Here is a 25235-nt window from a genome sequence, read left to right as displayed (position 1 = left end):
ATAGTATATATATATATACGCGTGCACACACACACCACCTCATTAGATGACATATATATGTGTATGTACAAATATATATTCCTCATTACATCACCTCACGAGATATATGCTTGTGGGTGTGTTTGAGGTGATAATAATAATGGCATTTACTATGCGCTTACTATGTGCAAAGCACTGTTCTAAGTACTGGGGAGGTTACAAGGTGATCAGGTTGTCCCACGTGGGGCTCACAGTATTAATCCGCATTTTATGGATGAGGTAACTGAGGCACAGAGAAGTTAAGGGACTTGCCCAAAGTCACACAGCTGACAACTGGCGGAGCCTGTATTTGAACCCATGACCTCTGGTAGCGAGCAATAAATTAGATAAAATACTGTAGTCTATGTCAGTTTATATTCTGTATTAATTATGCTGTACCGATTAATAGGATAAAGGACATTCTATACTTTATATCACCATGTTTCCTTACTTTATAACCAGCTTAGAACCTGCTGTTTGAGATCCTAGGTTTCTGATTTATATCTCATATATTTCGTATGAGGTTGCTGCCTGCTGTTTTAAAAAGACTCTGAATTTGTTATTTATATTTCATACATTTTGTATTACGGCGTTGCCTGCTGTTTGAGCTACTAAACGTTACCTGTTCCATTCTTTATATTTTGTATCAGCTTATCGCCCAGTTACCAAGCTAACGGCTTGCCTTCTAGTCCATACAGCCATCTGCTTCAATTAAATTTCCTCTTCTCCCACTCCCTTCTGCCTCACCCGGCACTTAATAATAATAATAATAATAATAATAATAATGACATTTTTAAGCGCTTGCTATGTGCAAAGCACTGTTCTAAGCGCTGGGGAGGTTACAAGTTGATCACGTGAGGCTCACAGTCTTAATCCCCATTTTACAGATAATTTGAGGCCCAGAGAAGTGAAGTGGCTTGCCCAAAGTCCCCCAGCTGACAATTGGCGGACCGGGATTTGAACCCATGACCTCTGACTCCAAAGCCCGGGCTCTTTTCACTGAGCCACGCTGCTCCTCCCAAGCGCTCAATACAGTGCTCTGCCCACAGTAAGCGCTCAATAAATCCTACTGAGTAACAAATACCATCCCTCTCTTTGTGGGCACGGAATGTGTCTGTTATGTTGTTCTACTGTACTCTCCCAAGTGCTTCGTACAGTGCTCCGCCCACAGTAAGTGCTCAATAAATACAATCGATGGACTTATTAGTATTGTTCTTATTATCATTACTCTCCTTATTATCTTATTATCATTTCCTTCCCCAAGGGAGACGTTGTCTTTCCAGGATCAGGCTGTGGGCTGACGAGGCTCAAACTGCACAGGGAACGCAAGCGGCGGGGCTGGCTGATGGAGTTGGGCTTCCGGGGTCCCGGGTATCAGGTGAACCTCAGAGCTTCCCCGGATCATTGATTAATATTATTTCTATTATTACGCGGGCCATACTGTTCTCTTGTGGATTTGCCTGTATCAGTCCCTGTGCTTACCACGTAGTAAGTGCTTAAAAAACACCACGATTATCATCACCTACAAGGATTGCCCCAGGGGACCGTGAAATTGCTGTGGCATAATTAACCTGACACGATTAAGGTCCCCCATTTCTGTCTGCTGTTTGAAGCTGGTCTGGTTTACCCGCTTCCTTCTTCTTCACCCTGATTTGCTCCCTTTATCTCCCCCGGCCCAGCCCAAAAGCATTTACATCCATCTCTGTCATTTCTTTATTTTGATTCATGTCTGTCTCCTCCTCCAGACTCTAAGCTCGTTGTGGACAGGGAATATGTCCGTTTAGTGTTATATTGTCCTCTCCCAAGCGCTTGGTACTGTGCTCTGCACACAGTAAGCACTCAATCAATCAATCAATCGTATTTACTGAGCGCTTACTGTATGCAGAGCACCGTACTAAGCGCTTGGGAAGTACAAGTTGGCAACATATAGAGACAGTCCCTACCCAACAGTGGGCTCACAGTCTAAAAGAATAGACTCAGTAATAATGATATTTGTTAAGTGCTTACTATGTGCCAGTCACTGTACTAGGTGCTCAATAAATATGATTGGGTGAAAGAACGAATGAATGTGAACATTCAGACTCAAAAATCAGCCCTTCTGATTTTCTTATTTTTAAAAAACACCACAATTACCATTATTATTAGTTTTGCCAATCATTTAGCGACTTGCCTGAGCTCACCCAGCAGGCCAACCGTGGAGCCCAGGCTTGTGTCCATTCCACAGAGCCATGGTGCTTTTTTGATTGTTACCTGGCTGAAAAGGTGCTGAGGATGGCGTTTGTTAAGGATTTACAACGTGCCAGGCACCGTTCTAAACGCTGGGGTAGATACAAGCTAAACCAGTTGGCCACAGTCCCCGTCCCACTTGGGGTTTCCAGTCTCAATCCCCGTTTTCCAGACCAAGTCCCTGAGGGACAGAGAAGTGACATAACTTGCCCAAGGTCACCCCGCTGATAAGTGGTGGGCCCGGAATTAGAACTCAGGTCCTTCCGACTCTCTGGCCCATGCGCTATCCACTAGTCCAGGCTGCTTCTCAAATTTACAAGCAAATTGACCTTTTTTACGCGACAGAACCGCCCTCTAAAACTGCCCCAAAACATGCCGACTGGGCGGCAGTACTCACCGTCTTTGGGGTGCCACCTCACGGCGTGCAAATGGACCCCACAGTAGTGGAACAGGAACTCGTGGTCTGAGCGCTGAACGTCTCCGCGCAGTAACGGCATCAGGTCCCGGCCGTCAATCACCCTGATGGGACGGACAGAAAACACGTCAGAAGAAATTCAGGAGCACGACTGCTCCTCCGTATCAGCATAATAATAATAATAATAATAATAATAATGATTACGACGACGGTATCTGTTAAGCATTTACTGTGTGTCAAGCAGTGTTTTAAGCGGGGCATCATTATCAGTGGCATTTCCTGTGTTCAGAGCACTGTCCTAAATTCTAATCCCGGCTCTGCCACTTAGCTGTGTGACTTTGGGCAAGTCACTTAACTTCTCTGAGCCTCAGTTACCTCATCTGTAAAATGGAAATTAAGACTGTGAGCCCCACATGGGACAACCTGATCACCATGCATTCCCCCCCCACCCCCAGCACTTAGAACAGTGCTTCGCACATAGTAAGCGCTTAACAAATGCCATCATTATTAATACAATATAATTATTGTATTATTACCATCATTATTATTTATTATTATTATTATTATCAATGCATCATTATTAATACAATATAACAGAATTAGTAGACACATACCCTGCCCTCAATGAATTTACAGAATAGAGGGGGAGACAGACACTAATAATAATAATAATAATGATGGCATTTATTAAGCGCTTAGTATGTGCAAAGCACTGTTCTAAGCGTTGAGGAGATTACAAGGTGATCAGGTTGTCCCATGTGGGGCTCACAGTCGTAATCCCCATTTTACAGATGAGGTACCTGAGGCACAGAGAAGTTAAGTGACTTGCCCAAAGTCACACAGATGACAAGCATTCGAACCCATGACTTCCAACTCCAAAGCCCGCGCTCTTTCCACTGAGCCACGCTGCTTCTCTGCGTGCAGCTAAATTACGGATACGGACATATGAGGTGTGGGGCTGCGGGAAGGGTGAAGTAAGGAAGCAAACCCAAGTACATGGGTGACGTGGAAGGGAGTGGGAGAAGAGGAAATGAGGGCTTAGTCTGGGAAGGCCTCTTGGAGGAGACGGGCCTTTGAAGGTGGGGAGAGCAACTGTCTGTCGAATACGAGGAGGGAGTAGGTTCCAGTAGGTTTAGGGAAGCAGCGTGGCTCAGTGGAAAGAGCCCGGGCTTTGGAGTCAGAGGTCATGGGTTCAAATCCCAGCTCCGCCAACTGTCAGCTGTGTGACTCTGGGCAAGGCACTTCACTTCTCTGGGCCTCAGTTACCTCATCTGTAAAATGGGGATTAAGACTGTGAGCCCCCCGCGGGACAACCTGATCACCTTGTAACTTCCCCGGCGCTTAGAACAGTGCTTTGCACATAGTAAGCGCTTAACAAATACCATCATCATCATCCAGGCCAGGGGCAGGATGTGGACGAGAGGTCGACGGCGAGAAAGAAAAATGAACAAAAGTGAAAGGATGCTGGACTCCTTCCTACCTGTCGCGGGGCAGGGTTCCTCCGCCCAAGGAGGCCACGGTGGGCAAAATATCCATGAGGCTCGTGGGTTCGTCGACGACCCTGCCGGCGGGCAGCACGCCCGGCCACCGGAAAATCCCGGGCACGCGGATCCCGCCTTCCCAGCCTCCCATTCCTTTGCCTCCTGGTGTGAGAGGAACAGCGTCAGCAAAGGGAGTTAAGGCTGAAACTAATTAGGTCACAAACTCTTTGAGGATCACTGTTAAATGATTCAGATTCCTTAACAATGACTGTGGTATTTTTTAAGCGCTTTCCATGGGCCAACCCCTGTGTTAAGCACTGGAGTAGATAGGCTGTTCTTTCACTCATTCAATCAACCGTATTTATTAAGCACTTACTAAGCGCTTGGAAGAGTCACATTCCCTGACCACCAAGAGTTCCTCTTAGACCCATTCCTAGGAACTTTTGCTTCATCTTGCAAGTGATACGGATCTGCTCCGTGAGACTATGGTATCTTATAATAATACTGATGGAATTTATTAAGCGCTTACTAGGTGCAAAGCACTGTTCTAAGCGCTGGGGAGGTCACAAGGTGATCAGGTTGTCCCACGGGGGGGCTCACAGTCTTAATCCCCATTTTACAGATGAGGTAACTGAGGCACAGAGAAGTTAAGTGACTTGCCAAAAGTCACACAGCTGACAATTGGCGGAGCGGGGATTTGAACCCATGACTTCTGACTTCAAAGCCCGTGCTCTTTCCACTGAGCCACGCTGCTTCTCTAATAATGATGGCATTTGTTATGCATTTACTATGTGCAAAGCACTGTTCTAAGCACTGGGGAGGTCACAAGGTGATCAGGTTGTCCCACGGGGGGCTCACAGTCTTAATTCCCATTTTACAGATGAGGTAACTGAGGCACAGAGAAGTTAAGTGACTTGCCCAAAGTCACACAGCTGACAGTTGGCAGAGCGGGGATTTGAACCCATGACTTCTGACTTCAAAGCCCGGGCTCTTTCCACTGAGCCACGCTGCTTCTCTAATAATGATGGCATTTGTTATGCACTTAATATGTGCAAAGCGCTGTTTTAAGCACTGGGAAAGTTACAAGGTGATCAGGTTGTCCCCCGGGGGGGCTCACGGTTTTAATCCCCATTTTACAGGTGAGGTAACTGAGGCCCAGAGAAGTTAAGTGACTTGCCCAAAGTCACACAGCTGACAGTTGGCGGAGCCGGGATTTGAACCCATGACCTCTGACTCCAAAGCCCGGGCTTTTCCCACTGAACCACGCTGCTTCGGAGAGTCCAACGGAACAGAGTTGATAGACATGGTTGCTGCCCACAGGGAGCTTACAGCCTAGAGGGGGAGACAGATGCTAGTCCATCAACCAATGTTATTTATTGAGCGCTTTCTGTGTGCACTGTACTGGGTGCTTTGGAGAGTAAAAGAGAGGTCGGTAGACACGTTCCCTGCCCACAAGGAGCTTACATTCCAGAGGGGGAGATGCAATGATAGAAATGAATGGTGGACGCGCTGTCTCTACATGTCACCAACTTGTACTTCCCAAGCGCTTAGTACAGTGCTCTGCACACAGTAAGCGCTCAATTAATACAACTGAATGAATGAATGAATGAATGAATGAGAAGTGAAGCTGAGAAGGAGAAGCTATGAGAAGCAGCGTGGCTCAGTGGAAAGAGCACGGGCTTCGGAGTCAGAGGTCATGGTTTCGAATCCCGGCTCCGCTACATGTGTGCTGTGTGGTCTTGGGCAAGTCACTTAACTTCTCGGAGCCTCAGTTACCTCATCTGTAAAATGGGAATGAAGACTGTGAGCCCCATGTGGGACAATCTGATCATCTTCTATCCCCCCCACTGCTTAGAACAGTGCTTTGCACATAGTAAGCACTTAACAAATGCCATCATTATTATTATTAAGTGCTGGGGGCTGAGGGTGGGGTGAATAAAAAGTACAAATCACAACCTGGCTTGCTCTTACCTTTGTATATGCCATTCCAGCCTCCAACCTGTACGTTCCCATCCCGAATCTCCAAGAATCCTCCATGGTCTGAGGTGAAATAAACCAGCGTGTTCTTCCGCAAACCCTCCTTGTCGATGGCATCGAGAACTCGGCCTGAGAATACAAAAAGACCGAGTGAGACGAGACCGAACACCATTCAGGAAAACCCGTAAACCAGGTTAAGGAAATTAGAACGGCACAAAACATATTTACGCTGAACCAGAAGGGTCTCGTGAAAGACTTTAACGACTTACCCACCATCCAATCCATCTCCTCTACGTTGTCTCCGTATAAGCCATGCTGGCTGACTCCCCGGAATTTTTCTGTGGTGTAAAGTGGGGTGTGGACGTGTAGGAAAGAGAGAAAGAGGAGGAAGGGTCCCTGCCTGTTCCTGAAGGGAAAACCAACACGATGGCGTGTTAATGTCCATCGGGTCTTGGAGTACAAATTAGTCACTGAGGGCTTAAAAGGAGTGGAAGGTGACATTCCCCCTCCTGGACTATCAGCTGAAACTAAAAATGCAGCATGGCCTAGTGGATAGAGCCAGAGCCCGGGAGTCAAAAGGACTTCATTCATTTAATCAATCACATTTACTGAGCGCTTTCTGTGTGCAGAGCACTGTACTAAGCGCTTGGGAAGTACAAGTTGGCAACTTGCACATGTCACTTTTCTGTCCCCCAGTGGCCTCATCTAGAAAATGGGGGATTAATGCTGTGACTCCCATGTGGGACATGGACCTAATTAATTTGTATCTGCCCCACTGGTTAGTACAGTGCCTGGCACCTAGTTGTGCTAAACAAATACCATTTAAAAAAAAACAAAAACAAACCAATCCCTGGGCCCAGGGGAATCCTTGCAGCAGCTAACCAAATTGGGGATTTCTGAGGATTGATTCTTTGGCACTGACGAAGCTCTCCAGCCCCATCTCCATGGTCCTTGAGAGTAAAAACTGGCCGAGCCCAGACTGGATCTTCAGGCAGCATGTCTTTTAGTGGACAGAGCACAGGCCCGGCTGGGAGTCGTAAAGACCTGGGTTCTAATCCCAGCTCTGCCACTTGTCTGCTGTGTGATCTTGGACAAGTCACTTCACTGCTCTGGGCCTCAAGTGACCTCATCTGCAAAATGGGGATGAAGACCGTGAGCCCCATGTTGGACTTTGTCCAACCTGATTAGCTTGAATCTACCCTAGCGCTTAGAACAGTGCTTGGTACAAAGTAAGCACTTAACAAATGTAATCAATCAATCAATCAATCAATCGTATTTATTGAGCGCTTACTATGTGCAGAGCACTGTACTAAGCGCTTGGGAAGTACAAATTGGCATCACATAGAGACAGTCCCTACCCAACAGTGGGCTCACAGTCTAAAAGGGGGAGACAGAGAACAGAACCAAACATACCAACAAAATAAAATAATAATAATAATAATAATAATAATAATAATAATAATAACTATAAATAATAAAATAATAATAATAACTTGAGATCTCATTCTGGCTCTGCCATTTGTCACTTCACTTCTCTGGGCCTCAGTTTCCTCATCTGTAATAGGGGGATGAAATACCTGTTCTCCCTTCTTTCCAGAAAATGAGCCCCGTATGGGATGTTCACTGTGAACATTCTGCATATACTGCATGTACCCACAGTTCTCAGTACAGTGCTTGGCACAAAACTAGGCTCAAACAAATATCGCTAATATCATGAAAAGCAGCAGGGCCTAGTGGATAGAGCCCAAGCCTGGGAGTCAAAATAATAATAATAATAATAATAATAATAATAATAGCATTTATTAAGCACTTACTATGTGCAAAGTACTGTTCTAAGCGCTGGGGAGGTTACAAGGTGATCAGGTTGTCCCACAAGGAGCTCACAGCCTTAATCCCCATTTTACAGATGAGGTAACTGAGGCACAGAGAAGTTAAGTGACTTGCTCAAAGTCACACATCTGATAGTTGGTGGAGCCAGGATTCGAACCCATGACCTCGGACTCCAAAGCCCGGGCTCCTTCCACTGATCCACGCTGCTTCTCTAAAAGGACCTGGGTTCTCATCCCGGCTCCACCACTTGTCTGCTGTGTTACCTTGGGTGGGTCACTTAACTTTTCTGGGCTTCAGCTACCTCAATTGTCAAATGGGGATTAACTGACGGGGACTGTGTCGAACTTCATTAGCTTGCATCTAACCCAGAGCTTAGAACAGTGCTTGACACATAGTAAGCGCTTAACAAATACCAACCTTATTAAACATCACCATCGCTATTATTACTATTAGTGGCAGAGGCAGTGTGGCTCAGTGGAAAGAGCCCGGGCTTTGAAGACAGAATTCATGGGTTCGAATCCCGGCTCTGCCAGTTGTCAGCTGTGTGACTTTGGGCAAGTCACTTCTATTTATTACTCTACTTATTTATATTACTCTATTTATTATTACTCTATTTTATTTGTACATATTTATTCTATTTTCTGTTTTCTTTTGTTCTCTGCCTCCCTCTTCTAGACTGTGAGCCCACTGTTGGGTAGGGACCATCTCTATATGTTGCCAACTTGTACTTCCCAAGCGCTTAGTACAGGGCTCTGCACACAGTAAGCGCTCAATAAATACGACTGAATGAGTGAATGAACTTCTCTGGGCCTCAGCTGCCTCATCTGTAAAATGGGGATTAAGATTGTGAGCCCCCCGTGGGAGAAGCAGCGTGGCTCAGTGGAAAAGAGCACGGGCTTTGGAGTCAGAGGTCATGGGTTCAAATCCCGGCTCCGCCACTTGTCAGCTGTGTGACTCTGGGCGAGTCACTTGACTTCTCTGGGCCTCAGTTACCTCATCTGTAAAATGGGGATTAAGACTGTGAGCCCCCCGTGGGACAACCTGATCACCTTGTAACCTCCCCACTGCTTAGAGCAGTGGTTTGCACACAGTAAGCGCTTAATAAATGCCATCATTATTATTATTACCTTGTAACCTCCCCAGTGCTTTGAACAGTGCTTTGCACCTAGTAAGTGCTTAATAGATGCCATCATTATTATCATTAACAACAAACTCAGGGTGAAACCGTTCGAAGGAAGAAACCTGCCAGTGGCTTCCGTTACCTTTCCAGAAACGAGATGGCTTCCCTGAGGATGGCGGGCATCATCCTCTCCAAGACCAGGGGCTGCTCCGTGACTTCGTAGCCTCTCATCATGATGCAGTTCCACCGCCGCAGGAACCCGTAGCTGGAGTACCAGGAAAGGAAAAAGAGGAGAGCGGAGACGGCACAGCCCAAGATGGTCTTCCAGCCCAACGGGATCCAGCCGGCGATCTTGGCGACGGTGAGCGCGAGCAGCGCCCAGGCCATCATCTGCGTGTGGAAGCGGTGCCGGATCTGGACGTGCGAGGCGATCTCGGTGCCTTTCCCCTCCTCGCAGTCATTCAGCAGGGTTAAGGGCATGCCGAAGAAATAGTCGAAGCCGTGACTGAGGGGGTGATGGCAGTAATCGGTGCGGGACTCGCAGTTCACGCCCTGGTGCCATTTCCCTAGCAAAGGGTGGAATCCATCCAGCAATCAGTCACCGATCAAGGCAGAAGCAGCGGGGGCTAGCGGACAGAGCACTGGCAGTCACGGGGACTCGGGTTCGAATCCTGGCTCTGCCACTGGTCGGCTGGGAGACCTTGGGCAGGTCGCTTCGCCGCTCTGGGCCTCAGTTCCCTCATCTGCAAAATGGGGACTAAGGCTGTTAGCTCTGTGTGGGACAGATTTGTACTTCCCAAGCGCTTAGGACAGTGCTCTGCACACAGTAAGCGCTCAATAAATACGATTGATGATGATGATGATTGATGATGACAGGGACTGTGTCCAACCTGATTGGCCTGTATACACCTGAGCACAGAGTACAGTGCCTGGCACACAGCGAGCGCTTAGCAAATTCCATTATTATTATTATAATCAGTGGTATTTATTGAATGCTTACTATGAGAAGCAGTGTGGGTTAGTGGAAAGAGCCCGGGCATGGGAGTCAGAGGTCGTGGGTTCTAATCCCAGCTCCACCACTTATCAGCTGTGTGGCTTTGGGCAAATCACTTAACTTCTCTGTGCCTCAGTGACCTCATCTGTAAAATGGGGATTAAGACCGTGAGCCCCACCAGGGACAACCCGATTACCTTGTATCTACCCCAGCGCTTACAACGGTGCTTGGCACATAGTAAGCACTTAACAAATGCCACCATTATTATGATCATTACTATGTACAGAAAGCACTGCACTAAGTGCTTGGGAGAGTATAATACAACAGAATTAGCAGACCTTAAAGAGCTTACAGTCTAGAGGGGGAGATGGACATGAACAGAAGTAAATAATTTATGATATACAATTTAAAGATAGATATGTAAGTGCTGTGGAATTGGAAGTGAGGCGAATATCATATATCCAAAGGTCACAGATCCAAGTGCATAAATGATGCAGGAGGGAGAGGGAGCCAGGGAAAAAAGGGTTTAATTGGTGAAGGCCTCTTGGGGGGGATGTGACCTTAATAACGTTTTGACGGTGGAGAGAGGGGTGGTCTGGTGTATTTGGAGGGGAAGGACGTGGGAAAGGGGTCGGCGGCACGATACAGATGAAATGGAGGCGTAACAACCGTTCCGCCACCCTCCCGCTTCGGTTCCCTCCCGTCTGGGGCGGCCACCCAACCATCAGATCCCACCGGAGAAAGAAGAGGAGTGGTCCAGACAGAGCAGGAGGGAGACTTACAGACCTATTAAGCCGGTGGCATAACCTTGCTGCTGCAGGATTCTGGCAAAGGTGGTTTCGTTAGCAGGAAGCCCTCCGGAAGCCCCGTTCCAATAAATAACCCGCGGGAATTCTTTGGAGCCCATCCCTAAAATTGGGGATACAAAAAAAGACATCACGGTGAGCATATTCTGGGCCTCAGCCCTGGGTTCCACTAGCTACCGTGTTTGGGTGCTACCCAAGTTGGAGGTGCAGGGGCCACCTGCTCTCCTGGCTTCACCCTCTGGCACGTCCTCATCATGAATTACACGTTCCTTAAATTAAACAAACAAGAGAAGCAGCGTGGCTCAGTGGAAAGAGCCCGGGCTTTGGAGTCAGGAGTCAAATCCTGGCTCCGCCAATTGTCAGCTGTGTGACTTTGGGCAAGTCACTTCACTTCTCTGGGCCTCAGTTCCCTCATCTGGAAAATGGGGATCAAAACTGTGAGCCCCCTGTGAGATCACCTTGTAATCTCCCCCGCGCTTAGAACAGTGCTTTGCACATAGTAAGCGCTTAACAAATACTGTCATCATCATCGTAGATGATTGATCACCACTCTGCCCACTTTCAGAGCCTTATTAAAATCACATCTCCTTCAAGAGGCCTTCCCCGACTAAGACCCCATTTCCCCAATTCCCTTTCCTTTCTGCATTGCCTTTGAATTTGTATTTGTCCCTTTTAAGCAGTTGATATTCACCTTGCCCTCTGCCCTGTAACACTTATGCCTACATCCATAATTGATTTAATGTCTGTTTCCCCCTCTAGACTCCTCATGGGCAGGGAATGTGTCTAACAACTCTGTCTCCCAAGCTCTTAGTACAGTGCTGTGCCCACAGTAACCACTCAGTAAATACCATTGATTGATTAAGAATAAAACCTCTTTGGCGAGCTCTATGCCCTTGCGTAGTGGCAAAAACCACTCCTTTCCCAGATCTCTCAGGCCAACACTGGTTCATTCATTCAGTCGTATTTTTTGCGCGCTTACTGTGTGCAGAGCACTATACTAAGCGCTTGGGAAGTACAAGTTGGCAACATAACACTGGTTGTCCCAGAAGTTTGGAAAGATCCAAATTTAGAATCTCACCAGCTGTGCAAGTGGAGTTCAACAGTGAGGAGTTAAGGGGGCCAATATTTTGCGGTCAAGTACGGGAGAAAATAACAATTACAGTATTTGTTAAGCGCTTATTATGTGCTAAGCACTGTACTAAGAACTAGAGTAAATACAAGATAATCACATTGGACACAGTGCTCATCCCACACGGGGCTCACAGTCTGAGAGGGAGACCGGGATCTGTCAAACTCCAAGTTTCCAGAAACGGCAATTGCGGCCCAGAGAAGTTGTGACTTGCCCAGGTTCACACAGCAGGCAAGGGGCAAAACACAGGCATTAGAACTCAGATCTCCCAACTCTCAGGCCTATGCTCTTTCCAAGTAGACCAAACGTAGAGACACCTTTGTGAGGTGAAACAGGCACTGGGAAAGGTCAGGTCTCGTTGCGGTGTCTGCCTTTCATCTTTGAGAATGGTACAAATGAAAGGTCAGGAATAATTCTGGGGAAATCACAAATCATTTTCTCCTAGGGGACATTTGTCATCCACTCGGTATTCGTTTATCACTCACTCCATCAATCAGTTGTAGACCGCAAGATCCTTTTTTTTTTTTTTAAATGGTATCTGTTAAGTGCTTACTATGTGCTGTATTCAGTGCTGGGGTACAGGTTGCACACAGTCCCTATCCTATATAGGGCTTACAGTCGCAATCCCTATGTGGGACAGATACTGTGCCCAACCTGCTTATCTTGTGTCTCCCCGAGCGGTGCATACAGTGCCTAGCACATAGTAAGTGCTTAGCAAATCCCATTAGGATAAAAAATAAAAACTGTACTAAATACGACTGATTGATTGATAGGAGGGGGTGAGGGGATTGAGTTTTTTAAGCCAATGATGAGGAGTGTCTGCTTATGTCCATATCTGTAATTTTATATATTTCCATTCATGTCTGTCCCCCGCTAGACTGTACGCTTGCTGTGGGCAGGGAATGTGTCTTTTCTATTGTCCTCTCCCAAGCGCTTAGTACAGTACTCAGAAAGTAAGTGCTCAATAAATCCAACTGAGGGCAGAGGTGGGTGGGCCACCAGCGGTGGTTCTCGAGGAGTGGGGAGACGGGGGCACAAACCTAATCGGATGGGGTATCTTCCCGTCAGGAACGCGGCTCGGCTCGGGGTGCAGAGGGGGGCCGCGGCGAGATGCTGGGTCAATCTCACGCCTTCCTTCGCCAGACGATCGATATTGGGGGTCCTGGGAGGAAATCAGGTAGAAGGAAGAGAAATCGGGTCACGGGATTGTAGTAACGGCCCCTGGTGATGACTTCAACCAGAGTGGTAAGGTCACTCTGGACCAGATATTTCGGTTGGACAAAGGCCGTATTGGAGGCTCCCTGTGGGCAGGGAATGTATAATAATAAATAATGATGGCATTTATTAAGCGCTTACTATTTGCAAAGCACTGTTCTAAGCGCTGGGGAGGTTACAAGGAGATCAGGTTGTCCCACGGGGGGCTCACAGTCTTCATCCCCATTTTACAGACTCTGCATATTCGGTATGTACCCACAGTGCTTGGCATAAAACAAGGCTCAAACAAATATCGCTAATATCATGAAAAGCAGCAGGGCCTAGTGGATAGAGCCCAGGCCTGGGAGTCAAAATAATAATAATAATAATAAATACCATTTATTAAGCACTTACTATGTGCAAAGCACTGTTTCTAAGTGCTGGGGAGGGTACAAGGTGATCAGGTTGTCCCACAAGGAGCTCACAGTCTTAATCACATTTTACAGATGAGGTAACTGAGGCACAGAGAAATTAAGTGACTTGCCCAAAGTCACACAACTGACAGTTGGCGGAGCCGGGATTCGAACCCATGACCCCTGACTCCAAAGTCCGGGCTCTTTCCACTGGGCTGTTGTACTGTACTCTCCTAAGCACTTAGTTCAGGGCTTCGCACACAGTAAGTTTTTAATAAATACGATCGATTGATTGCTTAGTACAGTGCTCTGCACACAGAAAGTCAATAAATACCACTGATAATTTATTAATATTAAAGTCTGCCTCACCCTCTAGACTGTAAGCTCCTTGTGGGCAGGGAACGTGTCTACCAACTCTGTTCTACTGAACTATCCCAAGCACTTAGTGCAGCACTCTCTAGTCAGTAAGCATTCAATAAATACCACTGATCATTTATTACTATCATTGTCTCTCGCCCTCTAGACTGTAAGCTCCTAGTGGGCAGGAAATGTGTCTACCAACTCTGTTCTATTGTACTCTCCCAAGCACTTAGTACAGTGCTTTGTGCGGAGTAAGTGTTCAATAAATACCATTGATGGATTGAACATTTTTCTCCCTTTCCATGGTTTGGTGACCAAGAGCTAGAGAGAAGGGGAACTTAATAATAATAATAATAATAATGGTATTTGTTAAGTGCTTACTATGTGCCAAGCACTTTCCTAAGCACTGTTCTAAGGTGATCAGGTTGTCCCACGTGGGGCTCACAGTCTTCATCCCCATTTTACAGATGAGGGAACTGAGGCCCAGAGAAGTGAAGTGACTTGCCCAAAGTCACACAGCTGACGTGGCGGAGCCGGGATTTGAACCCATGACCTCTGACTCCAAAGCCTGGGCTCTTTTCCACTGAGCCACGCTGCTTCTCTGCTTACGGCAGAAGGAGAATCTGGCCCATTTGATAGTAAGCTTCCTGAGGCTAGGGAATGTAGAGTGTTCGCTGCATAGTGGCTGCTCAGAAAATAAATGCCTGGCACTCTCTGTTCAACTGTCAATGACTTAAGCGACTTAGAAGATATTCTCCATCATTCCTTTACAGATTACCCCAAGAATAACACAGCAACTAATGGCGGCGAAGAAGCAATACGAGACTTGTATATACGAGAAATGTATATATATGTTTGTACATATTTATTACTCTATTTATTTATCTTGTACATATCTATTCTATTTAATAATAATAATAATAATGGCATTTATTAAGCGCTTACTATGTGCGAAGCACTGTTCTAAGCGCTGGGGAAGTTACGAGGTGATGAGGTTGTCCCACGTGGGGCTCACAGTCTTCATCCCCATTTTACAGATGAGGGAACTGAGGCCCAGAGAAGTGAAGTGACTTCCCCAAAGTCACACAAGTGGTGGAGCCAGGATTTGAACCCACGACCACTGACTCCAAAGCCCGGACTCTTTCCGCTGAGCCACGCTGCTTCTCTAATGACACTGAGGTGTTATTGACGCTTAGAACAGCGCTTTGCATGTAGTAAGCGCTTAATAAATGCCATTATTATTATTATTATTATTATTATTGTTATTATTTACGGCCCAGAAAAAACTCAACTAAATAGGAATCGCTTTCCCTGTCGTTTAAGCGGAGAGCAAAATCTTTAGGATGAGGTGTTCTGTATTCAGGAAGAGACCACACTTTGCTCACTCATTCACTCATTCAGTCATATTTATTGAGCGCTTACTGTGTGCACAGCACTATACTAAGCGCTTGAGGATGTGGGTTCTTATCCCGCCTCCGCCGCTATTTATTTTATTTTGTTAGTATGTTTGGTTTTGTTCTCTGTCCCCCCCTTTTAGACTGTGAGCCCACTGTTGGGCAGGGACTGTCTCTATGTGTTGCCAACTTGTACTTCCCAAGCGCTTAGTTCAGTGCTCTGCACACAGTAAGCGCTCAATAAATACGATTGATTGATTGACTGATTTACCCCACCATTTTTGCAGAAACATGCATGCGACGTGGGTTTTGTAGCTAATTAACCAATCTGGACAATTCCTGAGCAACTCAATATTCAGAATATGTCTATATTCAAGAAAACGCTCAGTGCTCACAACTGAGTCAAAGGAAAGGATAAAGTGCCCAAAGAGACATATTTGCTTAATTTCAAATTCAAATTCAGTGACAAAAAAGGAGGTGAACTATTCTCATCTTAACACTTCTGTTTCAAGGTTGAGACACTGTCACCACTTTTTCTCATTTTCTTTTTCATGATATTTGTTAAGTGACTCCTATGTTCCAGGCACTGTAGTAAACCGCTGGGGTAGATACAAGATAAATGAGTTGGACACAGTCCCTGTCCCACATAGGGCTCTCTGTCTTAATCCCCATTTTACAGATAACTGAGGCAAAGTGAAGTGACTTGTCCAAGGTCTCACAGCAGACAAGTGGTGGACCTGGAATTAGAAACCTGGTCCTCTGACTCCGAGGCTCCTGCTCCTTTCACTAGGTCACACAGCTTCTCATTCCATGACAATGTAGAAATTGATACATAAAGAGAAACTGAGGATTACTAGTGCCTAGTGTGAAAATCCTGCACTTATTCATGTTTTAAATGTGTTTTCATTCATTCATTCATTCAATCGTATTCATTGACCGCTTACTGTGTGCAGAGCACTGTACTAAGCACTTGGGAAGTACAAGTTGGCAACATATAGAGACGGTCCCTACCCAACAGTGGGCTCACAGTCTAGTGTTTTCTATATGAAAGCAAAAATGTATGTAGCAGAATGAGAATCAACGTAGCCTACTGGATAGAGTATAGGCCTGGAAATCAGAAGAACCTGGTTTCTAATCCCGGCTCTGCCACTCTGCTGTGTGACCTTGGGCAAGTCACTTCACTTCTCTGTGCCTCAATTGCCTCATCTGCAAAATGGGGATTAAGACTGTGAACCCCTTGTGGGACATGGACCGTGTCCAACTCGATTAGCTTGTCTCTGCCTCAGCCCTTAGTACAGTGCCTGGCCCATAGTAAGCGCTTAACAAATACCATAGACAAATCAATGAAAAGCTTTCATTTTTAGCTTTCATATGTTTGTCTATGATCGGCTATTTAAAAGACTTCCTCTTATGAGTAGGAGATTGTGGCCACCACTATATGCAAGTTGGCTGCATATTTTGAACCCTTCTAGAGTGGCTAGTATTTACTGCATATGCAAAACCCCCTTACCTTATTGTGGTATTTCCATAGCATCCGACGTCACCGATTCCCAGGTCATCTGCCATTATCAGCACAATATTGGGTTTGTTCGTGCTTGACACAGACAGCTGCACCCTCAGATACAAAATCAGCCCAAGGGCAAAGTAGTTCCTGAAAATCAAAACGATGTAAGGAAAAAAAGTCAGTCTGGCAATGGTTCTTCGGGAGGCCATCAGGGGGGACCGAAGACCTGAATATTTCTAACTGTGTTTCTGGTTACTGATAATGGGTTTCCTGACTCAATTATCTTATATGTACCCCAGTGGTTTACTACAGTACCTGGAACATAGTAGACAGTTAACAAATATGAAAAAAAAAATGAGAGAAAGCGGTGGCAATATATCAACCTAGAAACAGAAGTGTTAAGATGAGAATAGTTCACCTCTTTTTTCATCACTGAATTTGAAATTAAGCAATTTCATTAAATTCATGAAATTAAGCAATTAAGCAATTTAAAACCATTAAAAAAAATCAATGGTGTTCACTGAGTAAATTCAACTCGTTTTACTTGCTAATGGCCTTAGGTTTACTATTTCTTGAAGTGTCATTTCCTAGATACTGAAACAGAAACTCTGGGTAATTGTGGAAACCTGAAGCTGGTGATATTTTAAGTACTGCCGGTAATGTAATAATAATACTAATGATAAAAATGAGGATAGTAACAGGAATAATAATGACGGTTTTGTGTGTCAGCACTGGGCTAGACACAATATAAGCGGATCAGACCCAGTTCCCACATGAGACACACAATCCCCATTTTATAGATGGCCCAGAGGGGTGAAGTGATTCGCCCAAGGTTGGACAGCAGACAAGTGGCAGAGCTGGAATTCGAACCCAGATCCTTCTACCCCCGCTAGCCTATGTGCTACACCCAGCGGGCCATGCTACTTCTCTTGCCAAGTGGATGATTCTTGCAAGTGGTGTGTGGCATTGATTGGAGCGGGGTTCCTGATGTGCCCATGGGGGAGAGGGAGGGAGGTTGTGAGAGAAAGCTAACTCAGGGCTGGGGCCCTCAGAAAACGCACTCCACGGTGGACCACGGCTAATTCCTTGCTTTTTCCAGTAGTTGAAGAGGAACAGCGATGTTTTAAACCCCCAAGGATCAGCGATCCCAAAGTTTTGAGAGTGGTTGTCTTCTAAACCCTCACTAGTGTGGCTCCTTTGTAGCAGATACTTGCCATCCTCACCTGGGCTATGTGGCTCTGTGCTCTTGGTTAGGAGAATCTTGGAAAAGCCCTCCCTCCTCTACCAATTCTTGCCGTTAGAGGAGTGAAATGGCCCAGCGGAGAGAGCTCGGGCCCAGGAGTCAGAGGATCTGGGTTCTAATTCCGGCTCTGCCACTTTGCCTGCTTTCGGACAAAGTCACTACACTTTTCTGTTACCCCACCCGCCCAGTGAAATGAATGCGAAGACGGTGAGCCCCATGTGGGACAGGGATTGTGTCCAACCTGATTAGTTTGGATCTACCCCAGCGCTTAGTAGAGTGCCTGACACATAGTACTTCACAAAAAACATTAAAAAAAAAAATCAGTGGTGTTCACTGAGTGCTTACTGGAAGCAGGGCACTGTATTAAACATTTTGGAAAGCACTTCTTCCAACTCTGTTGCATTGTACTCTCCCAAGCGCTTAGTACAGTGCTCTGCACACAATAAGCATTCAAAAATATACTACTGACTGAAAACAGAACTGTGTCTACCCCAGCTCTTAAAACAGTGCCTTTGTACAAAGTACTTACTTAAGAAATGCCATTAATAATAATGATGGCATTTGTTAAGCGCTTACTATGTGCCAGGCACTGTTCTAAGCGCTAGTAGATACAAGGTTATCATGTTGTCCCACGTGGGGCTCACAGTCTTAATGCCCGTTTTACAGATGAGGGAACTGAGGCACAGAGAAGTTAAGTGACTTGCCCAAGGTCACACAGCAGACATGTGGTGGAGCCGGGATTAGAACCCATGACCTCTGACTCCCAAGCCTGTGCTTTTTCCACTGAGCCATGCTGCTTCTTTAAAAATTCCTTAGTGTTTATTGAGTGCTTATTTTGTGCAGAGCACTGTTCTAAGCATTTAGGATAGCACTTCTACTAAATCTGTTGTATTGTACTCTTCCAAGTGCTCAGCACAGAGCCCCGCACGTAGTAAATGTTCAAAAACCACCACTGACTGATTGGGAAATTACAATTCAATAGATTTGGCAGATGCAGCCCCTGCCCATAAGGAACTCTAGACCGCAAGCTCACTGTGGGCAGGGAACGTTTCTACCAACTCTGTTATACTGTGCCCTCCCCAAGCGCTTAGTACAGTGTTCTGCTCACCGTAAATGCTCAATAAATACCACTGATTGATTGACTGAAGCCAGGGCAGCTGGCTACACAGTCAGAATTTCCTACCTGTATCTTGAAAGGTATTTCATGGTTCCTTTTCTGCAGGCCCAGAGGAGGCTAAATCACAATTCCGTAGCAGAGGAAATGTTCTTCTAATGAAACACTCGTCCCGTAGCAAGGCGAGGCAGAGCGGGGCTTGAGACCTGAGGAGAAAGGAAAGACTTTAGAAACAAGGCTCTTCTTTTTTTGGTATTTGTTAAGAGCTTACTACGTGCCCGGCACTGTACTAAGTGCTGGGGTAGACACGAGTTAATCAGGCCGGACACAGTCCCTGTCCTACATGGGGCTCACCCTCTTATCCGCATTTTATAGATGAGGGAACTGAGGCACAAGGAAATGAAGTGACTTGCCCAAAAGTCACACAGCCAGGATTGGAACCCAAGTCCTCTACTCCCAGGCCCGTGTTCTACCCACTAGGCCACGCTGCTTCGCAGGGTGGGCAGGGATGGATTATCCTACATGTAGGAAGGGCTGGAGCCAAGTAGGTCACCGCAGTTCAAAGGCCAGACCATTCTCCCTGCCCGCCCGACAAGTGGAGGGAGTCTGAGCGTGGCCTCCACACCCCATGACCCTTACCAACTTGAAACTGCCTTTCGGGTTCCAGGAACTGTCTACCTCACGGCTTTCCCTGGAGCGGGATCTTGGTAGAAGATACCAGTAGACGTTTAGCTTGGAAGGAATAAAGCGTGTGAGTGGGGGACAAGGGGCAAAGGAGAGCAGATGTAAAAGGACAAAGCTATTTGTGGTATTTATTAAGCACTACGTGTGTGCCAAGCATTAATAATAATAATAATGATGATGATGATGGTATTTGTTAAGCGCTCACTGTTCTAAGCCCTGGGCGGGGGGTGATACAAGGTGATCAGGTTGTCCCATGTGGGGCTCACAGTCTTAATCCCCATTTTACAAATGAGGTAACAAATGAGGTGAAATCCCCATCTGTAAACCATGGGGATTAAGACTGTGAGCCCCTGTTTTCCACCTGATTAGCTTGTATCTACCCCGGCCCTTAAAATGGTGCCTGGCACATAGTAAGTGCTTAACAAACACCATAAAAAAATCCAGTATGATTTACTGATTGATCAAGGCTCCTTTTCTGAGGTGAGGCACCTACAGGATCCCAAGAGAGAAGCAGTGTGGCTTGGTGGAAAGAGCCCGGGCTTTGGAGTCAGAGGTCATGGGTTTGAATTTCGGCTCTGCCAACTGTCAGCTGTGTGACTTGGGGCAAGTCACTTCACTTCCCTGGGCCTCAGTTCCCTCACCTGTAAAATGGGGATGAAGACTGTGAGGCCCCTGTGGGACAACCTGATCACCTTGTAACCTCCCCAGTGCTTAGAACAGTGCTTTGCATATAGTAAGCGCTTAATAAATGCCATTATTATTATTATTATTATCTGTGAGCATACGGGAAAGTGGAGTGAATGTTTATCGCAGTCAAGAGGTGAAGAGGAATGCTGGGGTTGATACAGGTTTATCAGGTTGGACACAGTCCCTGTCCCACATGGGGCTCACGGTCTAAATCGGAAGGATTTAATCCCCATTTTGCAGATGAGAGAAGTGAAGTGACATGCCCAGGGTCACTCGGCAGCCACATGGCAGAGCCAGGATTAGAGCCCTGGTCCTTCTGACATCTAGGCCCAGACTTTCTCCACTAGGCCATAAGCGTATTAGGCCGTAGCACTCGAACTGGACTCTCCCAAGCGCTTAGTCCAGTGCTCTGCACACGAAAAGCACTCAATAAATGCCATTAATTAAGGAAGGGTGTTTCTTTAAGAGACAGAGAGCATTCAGGGCTGCTAACAGCCTAACCATATCCCTCGGTTCACAACCAAACTCAGGCCAGTCAGAACAGACAAGCACTCCAAGATCAATATAATAATTGTGGCATTTGTTAAGCGCTATGTGCCAGGCACTGTACTAAATTCTGGAATGGATACGAGCAAATGGGATTGGACACAGACCCTATCCCACATGAGGCTCACAGTCTTCACCCCCATTTTACAGATGAGGAACCTGAGGCACGGAGACGTGAAGTGACTCGTCCAAGGTCCCCCAGCAGACAAGTGGCAGAGCTGGGATTAGAACCCAGGTCCTTCTGACTCCCAGAATGCGCTGCTTCTAGACTGTGAGCCCGTTGTTGAGTAGGGACCGTCTCTATCTGTTGCCAACTTGGACTTCCCAAGCGCTTAGTACAGTGCTCTGCACACAGTAAGCGCTCAATAAATACGATTGAATGAATGCTTCTCTCGCTGTTCAGTGATGACTCTCAGGCCCAGTGATCGGAAGAGCAAAATCTATCAATCAATCAGTTAGAGAAGCAGCATGGCTCAGAGGAAAGAGCCCTGGCTTTGGAGTTAGAGGTCATGGGTTAAAATCCCAGCTCCGCCAATTGCCAGCTGTGTGACTGTGGGCAAGTCACTTAACTACTCTGGGCCTCAGTTCCCTCATCTGTAAAATGGGGATTAAGACTGTGAGCCCCCCGTGGGACAACCTGATCACCTTGTAACCTCCCCAGTGCTTAGAACTGTGCTTTGAACATAGTAAGCGCTTAATAAATGCTATCATCATCATCATTGTAGTTACTGAGCATTCACTGTGCGCAGAGCACTGTACCATGCAATTGAGAGAGGATAAGCATCACAAAGTAAGCCCAGAAGGAGAATGCTCAGAAAATAGAGTCGTTTCAAAATCCTGACTCACCTCTAGTTATTTCCCTCGTCTCCAGAGCTTTCAGAGGAGAAGCTGAATGTCTCTGGTTTTCCAAGATGTGATATTTCTCACCTCTTACAGCTGTTTCCTGCCTTTTGTTCCTCTTCCCTTATCTCCTGTGCATAGTTCACAGGACCGGGTGAGTTAAAGTTTTACTTTATTTACTAACTCCAAGCCTTAGTATCAGTTAAAAGTTCAGAGGACAAAATCTGTACATGCTCCTTTGCTAAGCAAGGTCTCCTTTTCAGAGTTAATAACAATCATCATTAATTATGACAAGTGAGGTATTTCTTAGGCCCATAGTACATGCCTAAAACTAGGCTAGATTAGACACAGCCCCTGTCCCACAAGGGACTCAGAGTCTGAGTGGGGTGGTTACAACTGTTTAATCCTCAATTGTTAAAAGGGAATTAAGACTGAGCCCCATGTGGGACATGGACTTTGTCCAACCTGATTAACTTGTATCTCCCAGAGTGCTTAGTACAGAACCTGGCACATAGTAAGCGCTTAAGAAATACCATCAAAGGTCGCCTGAGTCCCATTCATTTGTTCTTTACACTAGGCCACGTTGCTTCTCATCTCACTCCTCACCTCTTTGTTGCAATTGAGGGACAGATGGGTAATTTCTGAGGGATACCTAATACTCTCTTAAGACCTTAGTACAGTTCTCCACACATAGTAAGTGCTCAATAAATACCACTGATTGATTATGGTTCAGATATTGTGGAGTTGGCTGATTTTCTAAAAGGGTAGAAAGTATGTTGAAATCAAGCAATTCTCTCCCCAGTCCATCTTGAAAGGCCAGACTTTCTCCCGTGGGAATTTGGGGATGACCCTTCTCTCTAATGGTTGATCTGTGTTTTATCAATCCCTTTCATAATGACTGTTCTCATAGAAAGTCAATCTCAGTGACCGTATGCTCTAACTTCTTGTGAGTACGGAAAGTGAATACCAATTCTGTTGTATTGTACTCTCCCAGGTACTTAGTACAGTGCTTGGCACACAGTAAGCACTCAATAAATGCCACTGATTGATAACATACCTTTAATCTACCCTCGTACTAAGAACTGTGCTTGACACATAGTAAACGCTTAACACCTAACATTTTTTTTAAAGTGCTTGAACCACAGTAAGTGCTTAACAAATATAATAATGATAATAATGAGAATGATAATAATTCAAAGAGCAGCTAACCAGGAAGGAAAAGGAAGAGATCACAGCCGGACAACTGTTATCAGGACAAGTGACAGCACAAATCCAATCCATACGGCTCAGCCTGGGCCTGCTGGCAAACTTATCACAATCACATCGCGAGCATCATCAAAGGTGATTTACTGATCAACTTCCTAAGGCAGCAAAGAATCTGAGGCACAATTCATCAGGCCCAGGATCTGCCCTCAAAAAACTCCACCGCAGAGGGAAGGTAAAAGCAGGAACCATGAATACTTTAAAGATCAGATTTCTTCTAGACTGAGCCCACTGTTGGGTAGGGACCGTCTCTATATGTTGCCAACTTGTACTTCCCACACGCTTAGTACAGTGCTCTGCATACAATAAGTGCTCAATAAATACGATTGAATGAATGAATGAACTGTTCCATTTGTGTACAGAACGAGGACTGCTGCCTCAGCGTGGCAGCCAGTGGCCCCTCCTGCCTCCGACACTGGCGGGCAAGGGGGTGCCCAGAGGACCTTGTCGGATCTATCGAACCTGTCAGGGCCAAGTCAGGGGGGCACTTGATCAGGAATCAGGACTGCAACAGTCTGGGTAAGCAAAGGCATCAGGCAGTTGGGAAGGTAGCGACAGAATCACACAGTCAGTGTAGAAAACTACTGCCTGAACTCTAGTTTCATACTCTGTGAATGCTCTCACCACTTTGCTCTCTTCTCCCCTTTTCCCGCTTTCTCTTCTCTCCCTTTTCTCTTTCCCCCCCCTTTCTCTTCTCCCCCCTCCTCCTTTTTCTCTTCTCCCCTTCTCTCTTCTCCCCCCTCTCTTCCTTTTTCTCTCCTCCCCCCTTCTTTCTTCCCCATCCCCTTCTTCTTCCCCTCACCCCCTTCCCTCTTCTCCCCCCACTCTCTTCTCTTTTCTCCCCCTCACCCCTTTCCTCACTTCTCCTCTCTCACAACTTTCCTCTTTCCTCCTCTCATCCCTTTTCTCTTTTCTTCCCTCTCTTACCTCTTTTACTTTCTCTTCTCTCCTCTCACCCCTTCCCTCTCTTCTCCTCTCTCACCTCTTTTATTTTCCCTTCTCTCCTCTATCACCCCTTCCTTCTCTTCTCCTCTCTCACCTCTTTTATCTTCCCTTCTCTCCTCTATCACCCCTTCCTTCTCTTCTCCTCTCTCACCTCTTTTATCTTCCCTTCTCTCCTCTCTCACCCCTTTCCTCTCTCCTCCTCTCACACGACAAAAACTGGAAATACAGTGCTAGACTGATGCCATTCACAAAATGCACAACTTTCCACCCCCAAATGGAATAGGCTGGTGAGAGTGCATAGATCTTTCAGTCACACCCTCAGTCCCGGCTCCACTCTTACCTTCACTAGTTCCAGATGAATGTGGGGAACAGTCAGCCTTGGATGGAAAAGCTGGGGATGCTCCTAAGCTCTGATGCTCTCAACCCTAAATTGGCTAAACCAGAATTACTTTGCAAACAGTTTTGGGACAAAGCAAAAATGTCAAAATGAATGAAAAACTCATTAGGCTAATGGTCAAGTTCCTCGGAAATCTCAATGGGAAAATGAGGAAAAATACAATATTCTCAGGACTCCAGGGACCCCTAAATTTCAACCACCACTGAGAAAGCATTGATTTGAAGGCTGCTTTGGGCTGGGAGCTAGTCTACAGTACTTTTCATTGCCACGTAATGTTTGTACATACAAAGTGCACATCAACCCGGTATCTCAAATATTTGAGCATATACAAGAGGAAAAAAAGACTCCATTAAAACTTGTACGCAAACTGGGGCTCATCTGGTGTGAGCCACAGCGGTCGGGATGGGCCAAAATGATCAGATAATCAATCTGATGAAAGCCAAAAATGGGTCACCCCCTTCCTTTACAAGCTGCCCAGTACAAGGTTTTGATACTGTCTTTGCCAAATGTTAGTTGACTGACCGTAAGTGCCTTCAGGGAAGAGATTATCAAACAATTCACAGTATTTATTGACCACTTTCTGTATGCAGAGCACAGCACTAAGCGCCTAGGAGAGTACAATATAACAGACGCATTCTCTGCAGTACTCTCCCTG

The 25235-nt window shown here is 46.1% G+C and overlaps 1 protein-coding gene across 4 annotated transcripts in view; it reads right to left on the bottom strand.

Moving 5' to 3' along the window:
- The window catches only part of LOC119937477 (arylsulfatase D-like), a 32385-nt gene extending 7180 nt beyond the window's left edge, over window positions 1-25205 (bottom strand). The window contains exons 1-11 of one of the 4 annotated variants that reach the window (XR_005454122.1): window positions 24524-25205; window positions 21982-22106; window positions 19288-19424; window positions 16868-17008; window positions 13037-13158; window positions 10848-10970; window positions 9210-9633; window positions 6387-6523; window positions 6112-6246; window positions 4140-4302; window positions 2642-2763 (exon numbers count right to left, since the gene is read on the bottom strand). Coding sequence is in view for 1 of the 4 variants with exons in the window: in XM_038756988.1 (XP_038612916.1) it covers window positions 2642-2763; window positions 4140-4302; window positions 6112-6246; window positions 6387-6523; window positions 9210-9633; window positions 10848-10970; window positions 13037-13158; window positions 16868-17008; window positions 19288-19310 (1390 nt within the window). In the remaining 3 variants the exon portion in view is untranslated. Of the gene's footprint in view, window positions 1-2641; window positions 2764-4139; window positions 4303-6111; window positions 6247-6386; window positions 6524-9209; window positions 9634-10847; window positions 10971-13036; window positions 13159-16867; window positions 17009-19287; window positions 19425-19857; window positions 20067-21981; window positions 23043-24523 lie in introns of those variants that run through there. The other 3 variants (XR_005454123.1, XR_005454124.1, XM_038756988.1) reach the window with 3 other exon arrangements.
- Window positions 25206-25235: the final 30 nt, after the last annotated feature.

Source organism: Tachyglossus aculeatus, chromosome 15 (assembly GCF_015852505.1).
Source record: "Tachyglossus aculeatus isolate mTacAcu1 chromosome 15, mTacAcu1.pri, whole genome shotgun sequence".
In the NCBI taxonomy this organism is placed as follows: domain Eukaryota; kingdom Metazoa; phylum Chordata; class Mammalia; order Monotremata; family Tachyglossidae; genus Tachyglossus; species Tachyglossus aculeatus.
The sequence above is the reverse complement of the archived record's forward strand: the minus strand, read 5'-3'. Positions and strand labels throughout refer to the sequence as shown.